This window comes from Alosa sapidissima, chromosome 4 (assembly GCF_018492685.1).
Source record: "Alosa sapidissima isolate fAloSap1 chromosome 4, fAloSap1.pri, whole genome shotgun sequence".
Taxonomy (NCBI): Eukaryota; Metazoa; Chordata; class Actinopteri; order Clupeiformes; family Clupeidae; genus Alosa; species Alosa sapidissima.
The window spans coordinates 2520718-2533860 of NC_055960.1; the positions used below are offsets into that span (position 1 = coordinate 2520718).

The window sequence follows — 13143 nt, forward strand, 5'->3', positions numbered from 1 at the left end:
TGTATGTATTGTTATCAAATAAAGAGGCATAGCATTAGGGGGTAGTGATGTGAGCGCTCATTCTTGTGTGTGCGCATCTGTGTAAGTTAAACAGTCACCACTGGAGATAACGTGGGTAGCAGCAACAAACAACGTAGCCTTTTTAAAACAACGAACGAAGCGGACTCTTGCTGTCCATGAAAAGATACTGGCTAGATCTTGTTAGGCTAATGAACATGTTGCATTCTAAACAGCCTGATTATGTCATTCTTTAAGCTACATACCCTGTCTCCAGTTTTCCTCGATTTGACTAATTAAGAAGGGATAATAGGATATTTGACCGGCATATCATCAAAATGTCCGGAAAACGAAACCTCTGCCGGTCACTTTGACCACCATTTTTTTCTACCATTTTTTTCTAGCGGAAACTCTGGCGCCCTTAAAATAGCATCTGCATTTGCGCCACAGACGTTAGACCAGGGAGTTCCTGGTCTGTGGCGGAATTGTTTTCTGAAACTGCAAAATATCAACAGTGAACGTTTGCGTCCCGTCTTTTCGCTGAACCGCCCCCCGTGGGCGCAATCGAATTCCCTAATTTACAGGCATGTACCTGTGGAGGGAAAATTCCAATATGCGCTGACTGCAAAATAGGAAAGACAAAAGCGTGAGTATACAAAGTCAATTGCGCTGGGACGCAAGATAGAGCCCATTAAGTTCACATGTAAAGGTTATAGTGGATTTTACGTTCATCCTGAACTTTCATCAGAAAGCGGAATATCCCTGACTTTTTGTGTGTAGTGCATTTTTGTTCCAGTGAAAACATCACTTGATGGGGTTTATGCAGATTGGGTGTGGGACAGGCTTAGTTTATCACAATGCTTAAAAAAATCTTATTGTTGAAATTAGTCATACTGTAAAGTACCACAGAGAAAGACAACCCCTCTGCTATCAGGTCTCTCTCTCTACCTTCCCAATACATATAAGTACATAAAAACTGTAAAACTTCAAATAATAGCCAAGTCCCAAATAGACGCCTGTCTCTTTTAAACGCCTGGCGTGGCTACAGATGTGGGTTAAAGGCCGGTCTCAAATAGAGGACTGGTCTGTTTTTTAGCTTTGGGTAGTATTTAATCTTCTAAAATCTGTCAGATTGTTTAAAGCCCAATTTACACCAAAGATTCGCAATGAGACGAAACCGTTGCAGAAAGGAGTTGCAGCGGTGTGAATTAGATGTTGCACGTCGTTGCAAGCTGTTGCAAAGAATTCACCATGTCTAGTCACTGTTGCAAGGTTTTAGAATGTTGCATCAAGTTGCTGGTTTATAGAATGTTGCAGCTCATCTCGTCGCAAATCTTTGGTGTGAATTGGGCTTAAGCCAGTATGGTGCAGACTGTGCACTGTGCAGACTGTGCACGTTATGATTAGATGGCATTAAAAGACTGTAAACTATGCCTATATGTCCGAGTTCGTCATCGTTCAATTCATCCCTTTTGTTGCGGATAGGCCGATGGTAAGCTTGTTTTTACGCTGGCAACAAAACAAAAGGGTTAGCGAACATTATTCTTTATTCTAAATGCGCCATGGCGATAAAGAAATAGAAGTAGGCTATGATTTGAAATGTAAGCGACTGTTGTCTGTTTATGACTGTTCATGCTCTCTCATGCTGTTTCATACATGCAGTAATGGGGCTTTATCTGCAGGTGGAAGGAACATCACTGCATCATCAACCGGCCATGCACAGGATCTCCTCACAAGATTTTTGACCATGTACTGAGTCAGTGAGGAAGTTCAACCTCTTTTTCACCTCATGAAATTAATTAAAACCAACTGTTTTTACATTCTATGGAGAAAATGGTGCCTCAAGATTCAATTGTGAACAATCTATCATAAGCAATGACATTTCAAGCTTAAAAACAAATTAGTGCTGAGCCAATAAGTTTAAATGTTTTGAATTTACCCCCTTTAAAGGGCACCTGAATGTTGCAGTAAATTAGGACAATTTGAATAAATAGTGCAGTGACATATAAATGATTTCATTTCACTTACTAAGGTCTTCTATAAAATGTCAAAGAGCTGGTTAAGTTTGAATTAAGGATTTATCTAGGACTATGATGCAACCACACCAAAGTAAATACTTTGGGGAAATCTATTGATTTGGGGAAGGAAATCTACCAAAACACTTGAAATATTATCACACATTCCCCTTGAGACACAATGGGTCAATTGCTCTGTCGCTTATTACTTCTTCGAATTCTTACTCCCCATTGCTGTCATCAGTGTTTAATCTACTACAGCGTTTTACTCATAGATATTCGAAAGCTAGATACTGGATTGTTCATCAAATTCTATTAGGTGCCATACGTGAACGCGGCCGGAACATTGCTGGGGACAAACACCAGAGGTGGACTGGCCATCTGGCTTACCAGGCATTTTCCCGTTGGGCCGATGCATCTTTTGGGCCAATAGAATAGGCTGTATATGTAATTTAATTCATTTGGCCAATGATCGGCCCTAAGTAAGGTTCATTTTCCATACTGACACTGGACTGATCGAATAACATCTCTCTCATTTTGGCTGAGAGTCGGGATTCTGTGAGCGCATTACAATACTAATAGTTAGGGCCTAATCGAAGTAGCCTACACAATGAAATTGCGGCGGGTGCCGGTAGTAGCAATTGTGCAAACATAACATCAATGTAGAAGCTTTAAAATATATTGCAAGTAGGCTAGCCTATGTCAGCAACAGGTTAAAATTCATTGCATTTGAACAAGGAGATGTAAGCAAGCATACAGAGCAGAGGGACAGTGAGCTACACGATAACAAGAACTCAGTGATGGAGGCTATGTGTGATCTGCCATGCTGACGATGATGATTATGATGACTTACAGTAATAATTATATAATATAATGGTATGGTAATGATAACATAGTTAGGCCGTGCTGTGATCATAATAACAAATAGTGCAACTTAAGTTTTCTAAATAAATGATTTGCTAACCTGGACAGCAAAAAAGTGTCAAGTCGACTTTAATTGATGGTCAGATTGATAATTTTTCCATCAGAGCCCAAAATTCCACATCAACAGTATGAGTGGTGGTTGGTCTCTCAAAGTAGAGTGTCTAAAGGGTTTTATCTCTATCTCTCTAAAGATGGGCTAAAAGACTGTAGACTAATGATGGGCTATGTCAGGTCATATTCATGCACAAGGCTAAACTAAACTGGGGTGCGTTTCTAGAAAAGTTAACAATGACTATGCTCAACCATCGTGGTACAACGCAACTTGCGATCAAACAATGACGTTGTTTGCGATACATATCATTGGTAGAAACAGTGGCAACATGTAATATCCCACCCCCTAGAAATTCTCTGCCACAGTCATGTCCACATTTTTCTAATTTAAACCAAAAGTGATTAATACTGGCATTGTCATTGCCATCAGCAAAAACTTAAACCTATTGCCAGCATATAAAACAGTTTACTTAAGGCGACCAATGTGTCATTATTTACCATTAGGAACATGGCATCAGTTTCAAATATAGTTGCACTGCTTTATTTGGTATTTCCACGTGTCACACTAGTTCACCTGCACGTAGTCAGAAGCAAGAGGACAATCTCACTTCATAAGAGAATCAAACCTACAACATTTGGACAACAAGTCACCTGCTTTAGCCACTTCACCATTAATTACTGTGCTGGCTGTGAAGATTAACATTAGCCTATCAAAAAGCAAGTCAACATTCAAATTAACATAAATAGCAAGAAAGAGCCCAGTAGGGAAGTCAGTCTCTTAATGAAAATTAAGCTACAGCATACATCAATCAGAAGTCAGGAGATAAATAAACACCTTGTAATTTTTGGTTAGGCGCTCCGAACACTGACAACATCACCAACCGGAACTATTAAGGAACGGCACAAATGCGACTGCCCAGGGGCAGTAGTTCAAACAACCAAACTTTGTGTCTTTGTTTGCGATTGAGAGTTCAAACTACCCTTTCCAGAAACACCAAATCCAAGAATGACTAATGAATTAGTTTAAATGTAACCCATTGAATATATTGTTAGTATAAGTCTGCTGTGAGAATGACAAGATGGTTAAAAAAAACTCACTTCTGTACCATTCTATTTTCTTTCATGGAATTGATCATATGGACAGAAGAATTTTCTAGTATCCATGATAGGATGAAAAAACAGGATACAGCTAACTTTGACACACCCACCCACATGTAAATACTAGCCTATAAATTGATGCTGGGTTAGCAAAACATTAATTTGTTGGCACTAATAAAGCTAAATTAGCAGGCCTGTCTTGCTAGTCTCTTAATGGTCTTTATACCTCACACTCAGGCGCTCAGCTATTGTCATTAACATAGCCTCCATACAGTTTTAATGTCATCTTTTCTGGGAGGGCTTTACTGTAACAGCTAAACTCAGATGTCCAGGTGTGGCCGTCACAGAAAATGAAATGTTTCATGTATTTTTAGCTTGCATTAAAGATGAATGTTCAGCTGTTTGAAATGTAATAGGGCCTACCGTTAACTTAGGCTGTTGATTGCTTTTTTTTTCATGATAAAAAAAATAAAAAAATTAAATAAAAAAAAAACATTTGTCAAATCGCACCCTGTGTATATATGTGTGTGTGTTGCAGGGGCAATAATAAGACCAGAGACAATACTCACATTAAGTTGTAGAGTGTCCATCCATTGTCCAATAACTCTGTAGCCAGGGGTGCTATTATTATTTACTTGGTACTGGAACAGATCATATCGTCCTGGAGCATCACCATTGCGATTGAATGTCACAGATGTCCCAGCACTTCCTGCAGAGAAAAATGTAGCACCTGTTGTGAGTACGGTGCATGACTCTATGTGAAGCAAGTTTAGACCTGCTGCTGGAAAAGCAATTAATCCAGGCCCACTGCAAGGACCTCTTCAACTCATGCATTCCTTCTCTTCCTAGTTCACTGTATGTCTTTTTCTATTTGGCAGCTTTTGTGTGTCTACCCAATTCATTTGCTGAGTATAGATGTTTTGATGTATGGGGGTGGTAATCATTATCACAGGTCTCTCCTCTCATATCCAGTGGTTCATCTGGTTGACTTGGTCACCTGGTATCATATACCCTCTATTGGTGTTTCTGTGGTCAGACCAATATGTATGTAGATACTCCTAGAGCTTGGCTAGTTATTAGAGTGGTTGAACTGAACAATCTCTATTTATTGTAATATTTTGGCCATTAACCTATCATAGAACCTAATTTCATTTATCAATCTAACATAGAAACCAGCATCTGAGCGCAGGAATCATCTTATGACAGGGCTTATGTATAATTCATGAAACGTTCGTATCACTCCAATTGACCGATCCCAAGCCCCGGATAGGTGGGTCAAACATTACCAGAGTTGGCTAGAACTGCATGCCATCTGCAGTGCTAGCGTGATGACCAAGAGATGAGGCTTCTCCTTTTTGTCTATTCATCTGTAACCTTTCTGTCACTTCCAATCTAAGCTTATGACCATCCACAGCATGACGAATGATTTCTGGGTGAAATTTGTCCCATTGTCTCCTAATAATTGGCCACCCAGTGCCATGTAATATCACTTGGACATTAGCAGTGATTAGATAACTATGATAGCTACCTAAAAGGCTGAGGGAAGGCGCTTGTCCAAGCTTGTGCGACAGGTGGTAAACTGTTATAGGCTTAATTGCGTTTGATGGGCGGGGTTAGGGATCGGTCAATTCCAGTGCAAGAATGAGCGGGTGTTGGTAAATGTAGTGGCTAAATACAAGAGCAATTCAAATATCACACCTCTATATATTCTCATTTTAGAATTTATGTCATGGAGGTGCATACATTTCTGCCCTCCGGATAGCCATGGTACACCATACGACACGTCATTTGTCCCGGAACACTACAGTATGCTGCATATGACAAGCACATGACAAACCAGGAAGTACACAAAGGGGGGTGAATATGAGAAATGATAAGATCAACACTAGCACATGGGCTGAATCACAATCTCATCCCTTAAAGTCTGCCCTGAACCCTCAAAGACTTAACTGACATGCGTTTATATATTATTGAGTTTGCAAGGCTATAAGGGTTCACAATGCTAGTAACAGTAATGGGACAGCACCTGTAGTGGTGTATGAGTGTGTGTAGTGGTGTATGTGTGTAGTGGTGTATGAGTGTGCGTAGTGGTGTATGTGTGTAGTGGTGTATGAGTGTGTGTAGTGGTGTATGAGTGTGTGTGTGTGTGTGAGGGGTGTAATGGTGTGTTTGTTGGAGGGAAGGGGGGTAGTGTATATGTGTGTGTGTGTGTTGGGGGGGGGGGTGCCTGTGTTTGTGTGTGGGGTGGGTGTAATGGTGTGTTTGTTGGAGGGAAGGGGGGTAGTGTATATGTGTGTGTGTGTGTTGGGGGGGGGGGGGGGTGCCTGTGTTTGTGTGTGGGGTGGGGGTAGTGGGTGTGTGGGGGAGGAGGGTGTACTCAGTGCTTTGCAATTTTGTGCAAAAAACGTAGCTTACAGTACATTATATGTCAACCAAGGAACCAAATTAAACACGCCAGCGAGATAGCTCACCCCTACCTTCAGTAGCTCAACAACGCTACTTAAAGTGACAGCCACTCATTTCGACAGGCACTTAATTCGACTTGCACACCACAGTGTAATGACATGAGAGATAAGTCTATATAGTTTATTCATTCTAAATAGTAATAGTTTAGCTCATAGGTGTGATGTGGCTTTAATTTTTTGTAATTCATTGTAAATAACAATTTTCTGTGTTGTGCGCTGTGCCATTTCATTTTTGTTTAATTTCAATTTCTGATAATAATGTAAGTAATAATTAATGTAAATGAAAAAGGTGAAAGAAAAACATGAATAATCCTGTCCAGTTCAAGTACTGCAATAATTATGCTTTGTCTTTTTTTCAAAGCAGATGCCTGTGTTGATGGTTATGTCAATTTCTTTTGACAAAATCCACCAGAGCACCAGGGGGAGTTAGCTTCCTACAATTAACAGCACCGTTACTGGAAAAAATTCTAGGGGTAACACTGTACCTGTGTGTGTATGTGTGTGTGTGTGTGTGGGGGGGGGGGGGGGGCAACTTTGTCGAACATGTCTAGGTACAAGCTACCTATCCAGTGTTAATAATTAACCCCTTAACATGTGTTTTAGCCAGGTTGTCAGCTTTAAAAAAGGTGGTAACATCTGATTTTTACCACTTTATTCTTCTAAATGATTCCAATCCTTATTCTTCTAAACCTCCTCCTGTAATTTTGAGCAAATTTGCAACATCCATTTGTATCGGAAATACCCCCCCCCCCAACTTTCCCCCGAGTTGGAAAGTGTAAATCTCCCAGCTATCCACTGTCCACTTCGGGGCTCCTGAGGGTGCACTCAGCTGAACGTACGAGTTGAAAACAAAGATGGCTGCGCCCATAATTGCTGAAGTTGAGATGTATTTTCTTTGTATTTGTACTACGTTGGTCGATTTAATATTGATTTTAAATGCTCTTACACACTTGATTATGTAACCCACATGGATAGCCAACTTGCCCATTGTGATGTACCAATAATTCTCTGGTGACCCCTAGAGGGCGCACGAGACAGGTTCAAACAATCAAATAATAATAAACAACTGCTACTTCAAATTAGAGACAGACGTTGGAACGGATAACTAACGATACAAAAAGATAGAAGAAGAATATTAATCAAAACAAGAATAATATTGACCAAACAGAAATCAAACACATTCTTTTGACCAAAAAGCTTCAATCCTGGTGAGTCGCTAACCCCAACTAATTATTTATTATGTAGGTTGCCAAGTCACTTAACAAAGACAACATTATTATTCTGATAACTGTTACAGATAAACCACTTCTTGAACAAAGACCTCGTTGGACCCATCGTAACAGGTGGAAATGTATTAATCACTGAAATCCTGGTGAGCTAGTATTTTTTTAATGTTTATCTTGTAAGCGTTTTTTTCTATGTTGTGCTAACCTAAGCTAAGTCACCTACACTAGAGATCACTAATGACCCTAAATATGCCCTAATGTATTTTTCATGAGTGATATACTTTAAAAAAAACAGTCAGGACAACCTCTTAAATGAGATCGATTTTATAATGTATGACGTTACAAACGATTTAGGATTTAAAACAACAAAAAAAAGGTATCCTGTATTTGTTATTCTGGGAAGCCAAAGTGCTGGCTAGCTGTCTTAGATAGCCTTCAAGCTAACCGCTCTGCGGTTACCATGTGAACCCATAGCAACCAAACAAACTGGTATGGATTCGTGGAAATAATATTCTGAACTTTAGCATTTTATGAACTTGGTTGACCTCAGTACTACGGTTATGATATGCCTATGATAGTTTTATTATAGAAATGATTAAGAAGGAGATCCATTGAATTGATTAGTATTCTGTACAATTTTGTACAGACTGGTTTTTTGATTACCCCTTCAACCACTCCTTGTGTCTACGCCTTGGATACCTCGAATTCCCTGCTGTGATATCCTTCCCTGGACCATCCTCATCGCCATTCTTCCTTGCAATATTCCCAGAATTTGAACAGAGAGGGTTAAAGCGGAGCGAACAATTTCCGCGTTCGATTATTGCAAGGGGGAGGGGGGAAATCCCCCTTTATGCAGACCAGAGTAAACCCTCGCTGCACTAATGTCAATGGAGACTTGTGGAATTTTACCAATCAATTGGTCATTATGTCTTTCTGGATTTGTTGAGGGTTTTTTGGGGAAAAAAATTCATAATCTGTAAGTGTTTGGGATCATTTCAAGCCTAAAAGTGTAATTTTTTAGCGTTCGGATTGTAATAAAATAACTTAATATCAGACCATGCTGCTGCCAGTTACTGTCCGGTTGTTAGCATTCTAGCTATCCTCTTAGCTAAGGTAACATTTTAAACGGAGAAGTGTAATTTCTTTGAAATGACAACTAGCTGAATAACATTACTTACATTAGTTAAAGTGGATAGTTTATACTCAAGTGAATTTGCAACAGTATATTAAAGGAGAATTCCGGTGTGATATTGACCTAAAGTGTATTGAAACATGATACCGAGTGTGAACGTATGTCTCATAGCCCATCTCGGCTTGTCCCCTGCACTCCAAATCTGGCGCTAGTTAGCCGATGCTACCAACAGCTTTTTCAATAGTGGTGCTTCGGCATCGGGCTAGCCATGCAAATAAATCACTGTTTTACACCCATTTACGAGGCTCAATGTATCTCCACACTTCATTGGTAGACTTCCGAGGGCCCTGACATTTAAAACGAGACATTGAGAACTTTGAAAAAGCACTGGTAGTTTACTTACAAGACGATTTATACAGACAGTATCTTCACAAAGTTTAGCGTTTGCAGCCATCTTGAATTTAGTCACGATGAGTCGAGCAACGAGCAAGAATGAACAGGGATCAGATTCCAAAAATAATTCAGTGGAAATGCATGGATTCCAGTTTATTCCAGTAGCAGCCACTGGAATCCATGCATTTCCACTGAATTATTTTTGGAATCTGATCCCTTATCATACCTGTTCATTCTTACTCGTTGCTCGACTTATCGTGACTAAATTCAAGATGACTGCAAACGCTAAACTTCGTGAAGATACTGTCCGTATAAATCGTCTTGTAAGTAAACTACCAGTGCTTTTTCAAAGTTCTCAATGTCTCGTTTTAAATGTCAGGGCCCTCGGAAGTCTACCAATGAAGTGTGGAGATACATTGAGCCTCGTAAATGGGTGTAAAACAGTGATTTATTTGCATGGCTAGCCCAATGCCGAAGCACCACTATTGAAAAAGCTGTTGGTAGCATCGGCTAACTAGCGGCAGATTTTGGAGTGCAGGGGACAAGCCGAGATGGGCTATGAGACATACGTTCACACTCGGTATCATGTTTCAATACACTTTAGGTCAATATCACACCGGAATTCTCCTTTAAGTTTAAACGAAGTCCTTCAACTACTAGTCACTTGTTAGCGCATAGCTGTATTGCCATAGCTACTCCCATCCACTTGTATAGCATTTTAAGCTAGCGTTAGCTAGCTAGCTAGCTAGCTCGGTTCACATGACTAATTAAACTAGAAAAGCATTTCCTGAAGGAAATACAGTGCATGAAAATGCAAAAAAATATGATGTAAAATATCATACAGAGTAAAAACAAACTATATTGGTTGCTAGGTAGATGAGGTTTAACCTGTTGAGGAGTGAATTCTTTAAGACAATGCCGTTCCCCAGAGAGTGAATTATTTTCCTAGCTCCTTCTAGAATTCTACGCGAACGTTCTATAGTTTCAGTGTTCGTAAAATTGTTTAATGGCAGAAAAGTCCCTGAGGGTAATTGTTTGTGTGTCATGTTATAGAACCTTTTTCTAAAACGTTTTAATCACATATTTGTGATCGTACTCCCAGGGGCCCAGCTGCATCTGATCACATATTTGTGACCGTACTCCTCAACAGGTTAATATAGTTGGAATGACTGAACAGTTAAATAGGTGGATAGTTTATAGTTAAATGATTTGCTTGGTAGAGAAGGTTTAATATAGTTGGAATGATTGAACGGTTAAATAGGTGGATAATTTAAATGGTTAAATTATTTAGGTAGATAATTGACGATAACTGACAGTTGGAATGGCTCTAATGTTTGCTAGCAGTTATGCTAACTATGTTATCAAAGATAATAATGTTAACCAAGTTACTTAACTTAGCTAATGTTTTCATTTTTAGTAGTTATGCTAACTAGCATGTTAGCAATGCTAACATGCTAACTATGTTAACCATGTGACTTAGCTAACCTAGCTAATCATTTTTAGTAGGTATGCTAACTATGCTAACTAGCATGCTAACATGTTAAGTATGCTAACCATGTGACTTAGCTAACTTAGATAATCATTTTTAGTAGGTATGCTAACTATTTTAACTAACATGCTAACTATGTTAACCATGTTACTTAGCTAACCTAGCTAATCCTTTTTAGCAGTTTTGTTAAAAATGCTAACTAGCATGCTAACATGCTAACTATGTTAACCATGTTACTTAGCTAACCTAGCTGATCATTTTTAGCAGTTATGCTAACTATGCTAACTAGCATGCTAGCATGCTAACTATGCTAACCATGTTACTTAGCTAACTTAGCTAATCATTTTTAGTAGTTTTGTTAAAAATGCTAACAATGTTAGCAATGCTAACATGCTAACTATGTTAACCATGTTAACTAGCTACAGTGGGTAGGAGTCATAGTTGATGACAAGTAACAGTTACAATGGCTGAACTGTTAAAAAGTTCAGTAGTTTAAAGGGTTAAATTGTTTAACAGTGAAATATTGTAGTGAGGACTTTTTTTTTTTAAACAGTTTTTGGCAGAGGAAGCAGTTGAACAGGATGTGTAGTCTTAATAGGGCCAGTTTGTATGCTTAAAGCATGAGACTGGCAGTTGATCCAGGTGGCCTGAACACCTGCCATAGGATTCTAATTGCTTAATGGCCGTATTATGATGTCATAATCGGCAATGTTAAGTCTATGGGGATTTTTAAAAAGTTTTTCTTTAATAGTTAAAAAAAGTATAAAAGTTTCAAAGTTGAAAAGACATAGCAGCTTGGTCTGTTTGAATACCTACGTTACAAAGTTTGAATGAAGTTTCTAAGTTAAACTGTTCAAGAGAAATTGCGTACGGAAAAAGTGGTAAGCAGAATAATAATAACTAGAAATGCAATTCCAAGGAATTACCAGTGCATGAAAATGGTAAAGTTGTGATGTAAAATATCATGTATAGTTAAAACAGATAATACAGAGATGGTTACTACGGTGATGCTAGAATAGACATGGTGGTTGCATAGCTTAATAAAAGTTGATAGTTTAAAAGTAGACTGTTTAAAAGCTGAATGTAGATAGTTTAAAAGTTGTTGATAGACAGTAGATAGTTTAAAAGTTGTTGATAGGCAGCTAGTTTAATAGATAGTTTAATGATAGTTTAAAAGTAGACTGTTTAAAAGTTAAAGGTAAATAGTTTAAAAGTTGTTGACAGACTGGAAGTTTAATGAATGTTGATATTCAAATAGTTTAATGGCTGTGTATAGGTAGATATTTGACGATAACTGAATGTTGGAATGGCTCTAATGTTTGCTAGCAGTTATGCTAGGATTTTTAACTAGGCTAACCATGCTACTTAGCTAATGTTGTATAGCAGTGCTAGCAATGGTAACATGCTAACCATGCTACTTAGCTAACTTAGCCAACGTTTTCTGGCAGTTTAATGAATGTTGATATTCAAATAGTTTAATGGCTAAGTATAGGTAGATATTTGACGATAACTGAAAGTTGGAATGGCTCTAATGTTTGCTAGCAGTTATGCTAAGATTTTTAACTATGCTAACCATGTTACTTAGCTAATGTTTTATTGCAGTGTTAGCAATGCTAACATGCTAACCATGCTACTTAGCTAACGTTTTCTAGCAGTTTTGCTAAACATGCTAACAATGCTAGCAATGCTACTTAGCTAACTTAACTAATGTTTTCTAGCAGTTTTACTAAACATGCTAACTATGTTAGCAATGCTAACATGATAACTATGTTAACCATGTGACTTAGCTAACCTAACTTATCATTTTTAGTAGTTATGCTAACTAGCATGCTAACAATGGTAACATGCTAACTATGCTAATTATGTGACTTAGCTAACCTTGATAATCATTTTTAGTAGTTATGTTAACTATGTTAACTAGCATGTTAACAATGTTAACATCTTAACTATGCTAATTATGTGACTTAGCTAACCTAACTAATCATTTTTTGTAGTTATGCTAACTATGCTAACTAGCATGTTAACATGCTAACTATGCTAACCATTTGACTTAGCTAACCTAGCTAATCATTTTTAGTAGTTATGCTAACTATGCTAACTAGCATGCTAACAATGTTACTTAGCTAATCATTTTTAGCAGTTTTGCTAAAAAATGCTAACTAGCATGCTAACATGCTAACTATGCTAACCATGTTACTTAGCTAATAAGTTTTAGCAGTTTTGCTAAAAATGCTAATTCACATGCTAACAATGCTAACATGCTAACTATGTTAGCTAGCTACATTGGGTAGGAGTCATAGTCGATGACAAGTAACAGTTACAATGGCTGAACAGTTAAAAAGTTCAGTAGTTT

At 38.3% G+C, this 13143-nt stretch overlaps 1 protein-coding gene across 2 annotated transcripts in view; it reads right to left on the reverse strand.

Moving 5' to 3' along the window:
- The window catches only part of LOC121707435 (metabotropic glutamate receptor 7), a 252051-nt gene that overhangs the window by 59485 nt on the left and 179423 nt on the right, over positions 1–13143 (reverse strand). For both annotated transcript variants that reach the window (XM_042089996.1, XM_042089997.1), the window contains exon 7: positions 4655–4794. In XM_042089996.1, the coding sequence (XP_041945930.1) occupies positions 4655–4794 (140 nt within the window). The remainder of the gene's footprint in view (positions 1–4654; positions 4795–13143) is intronic.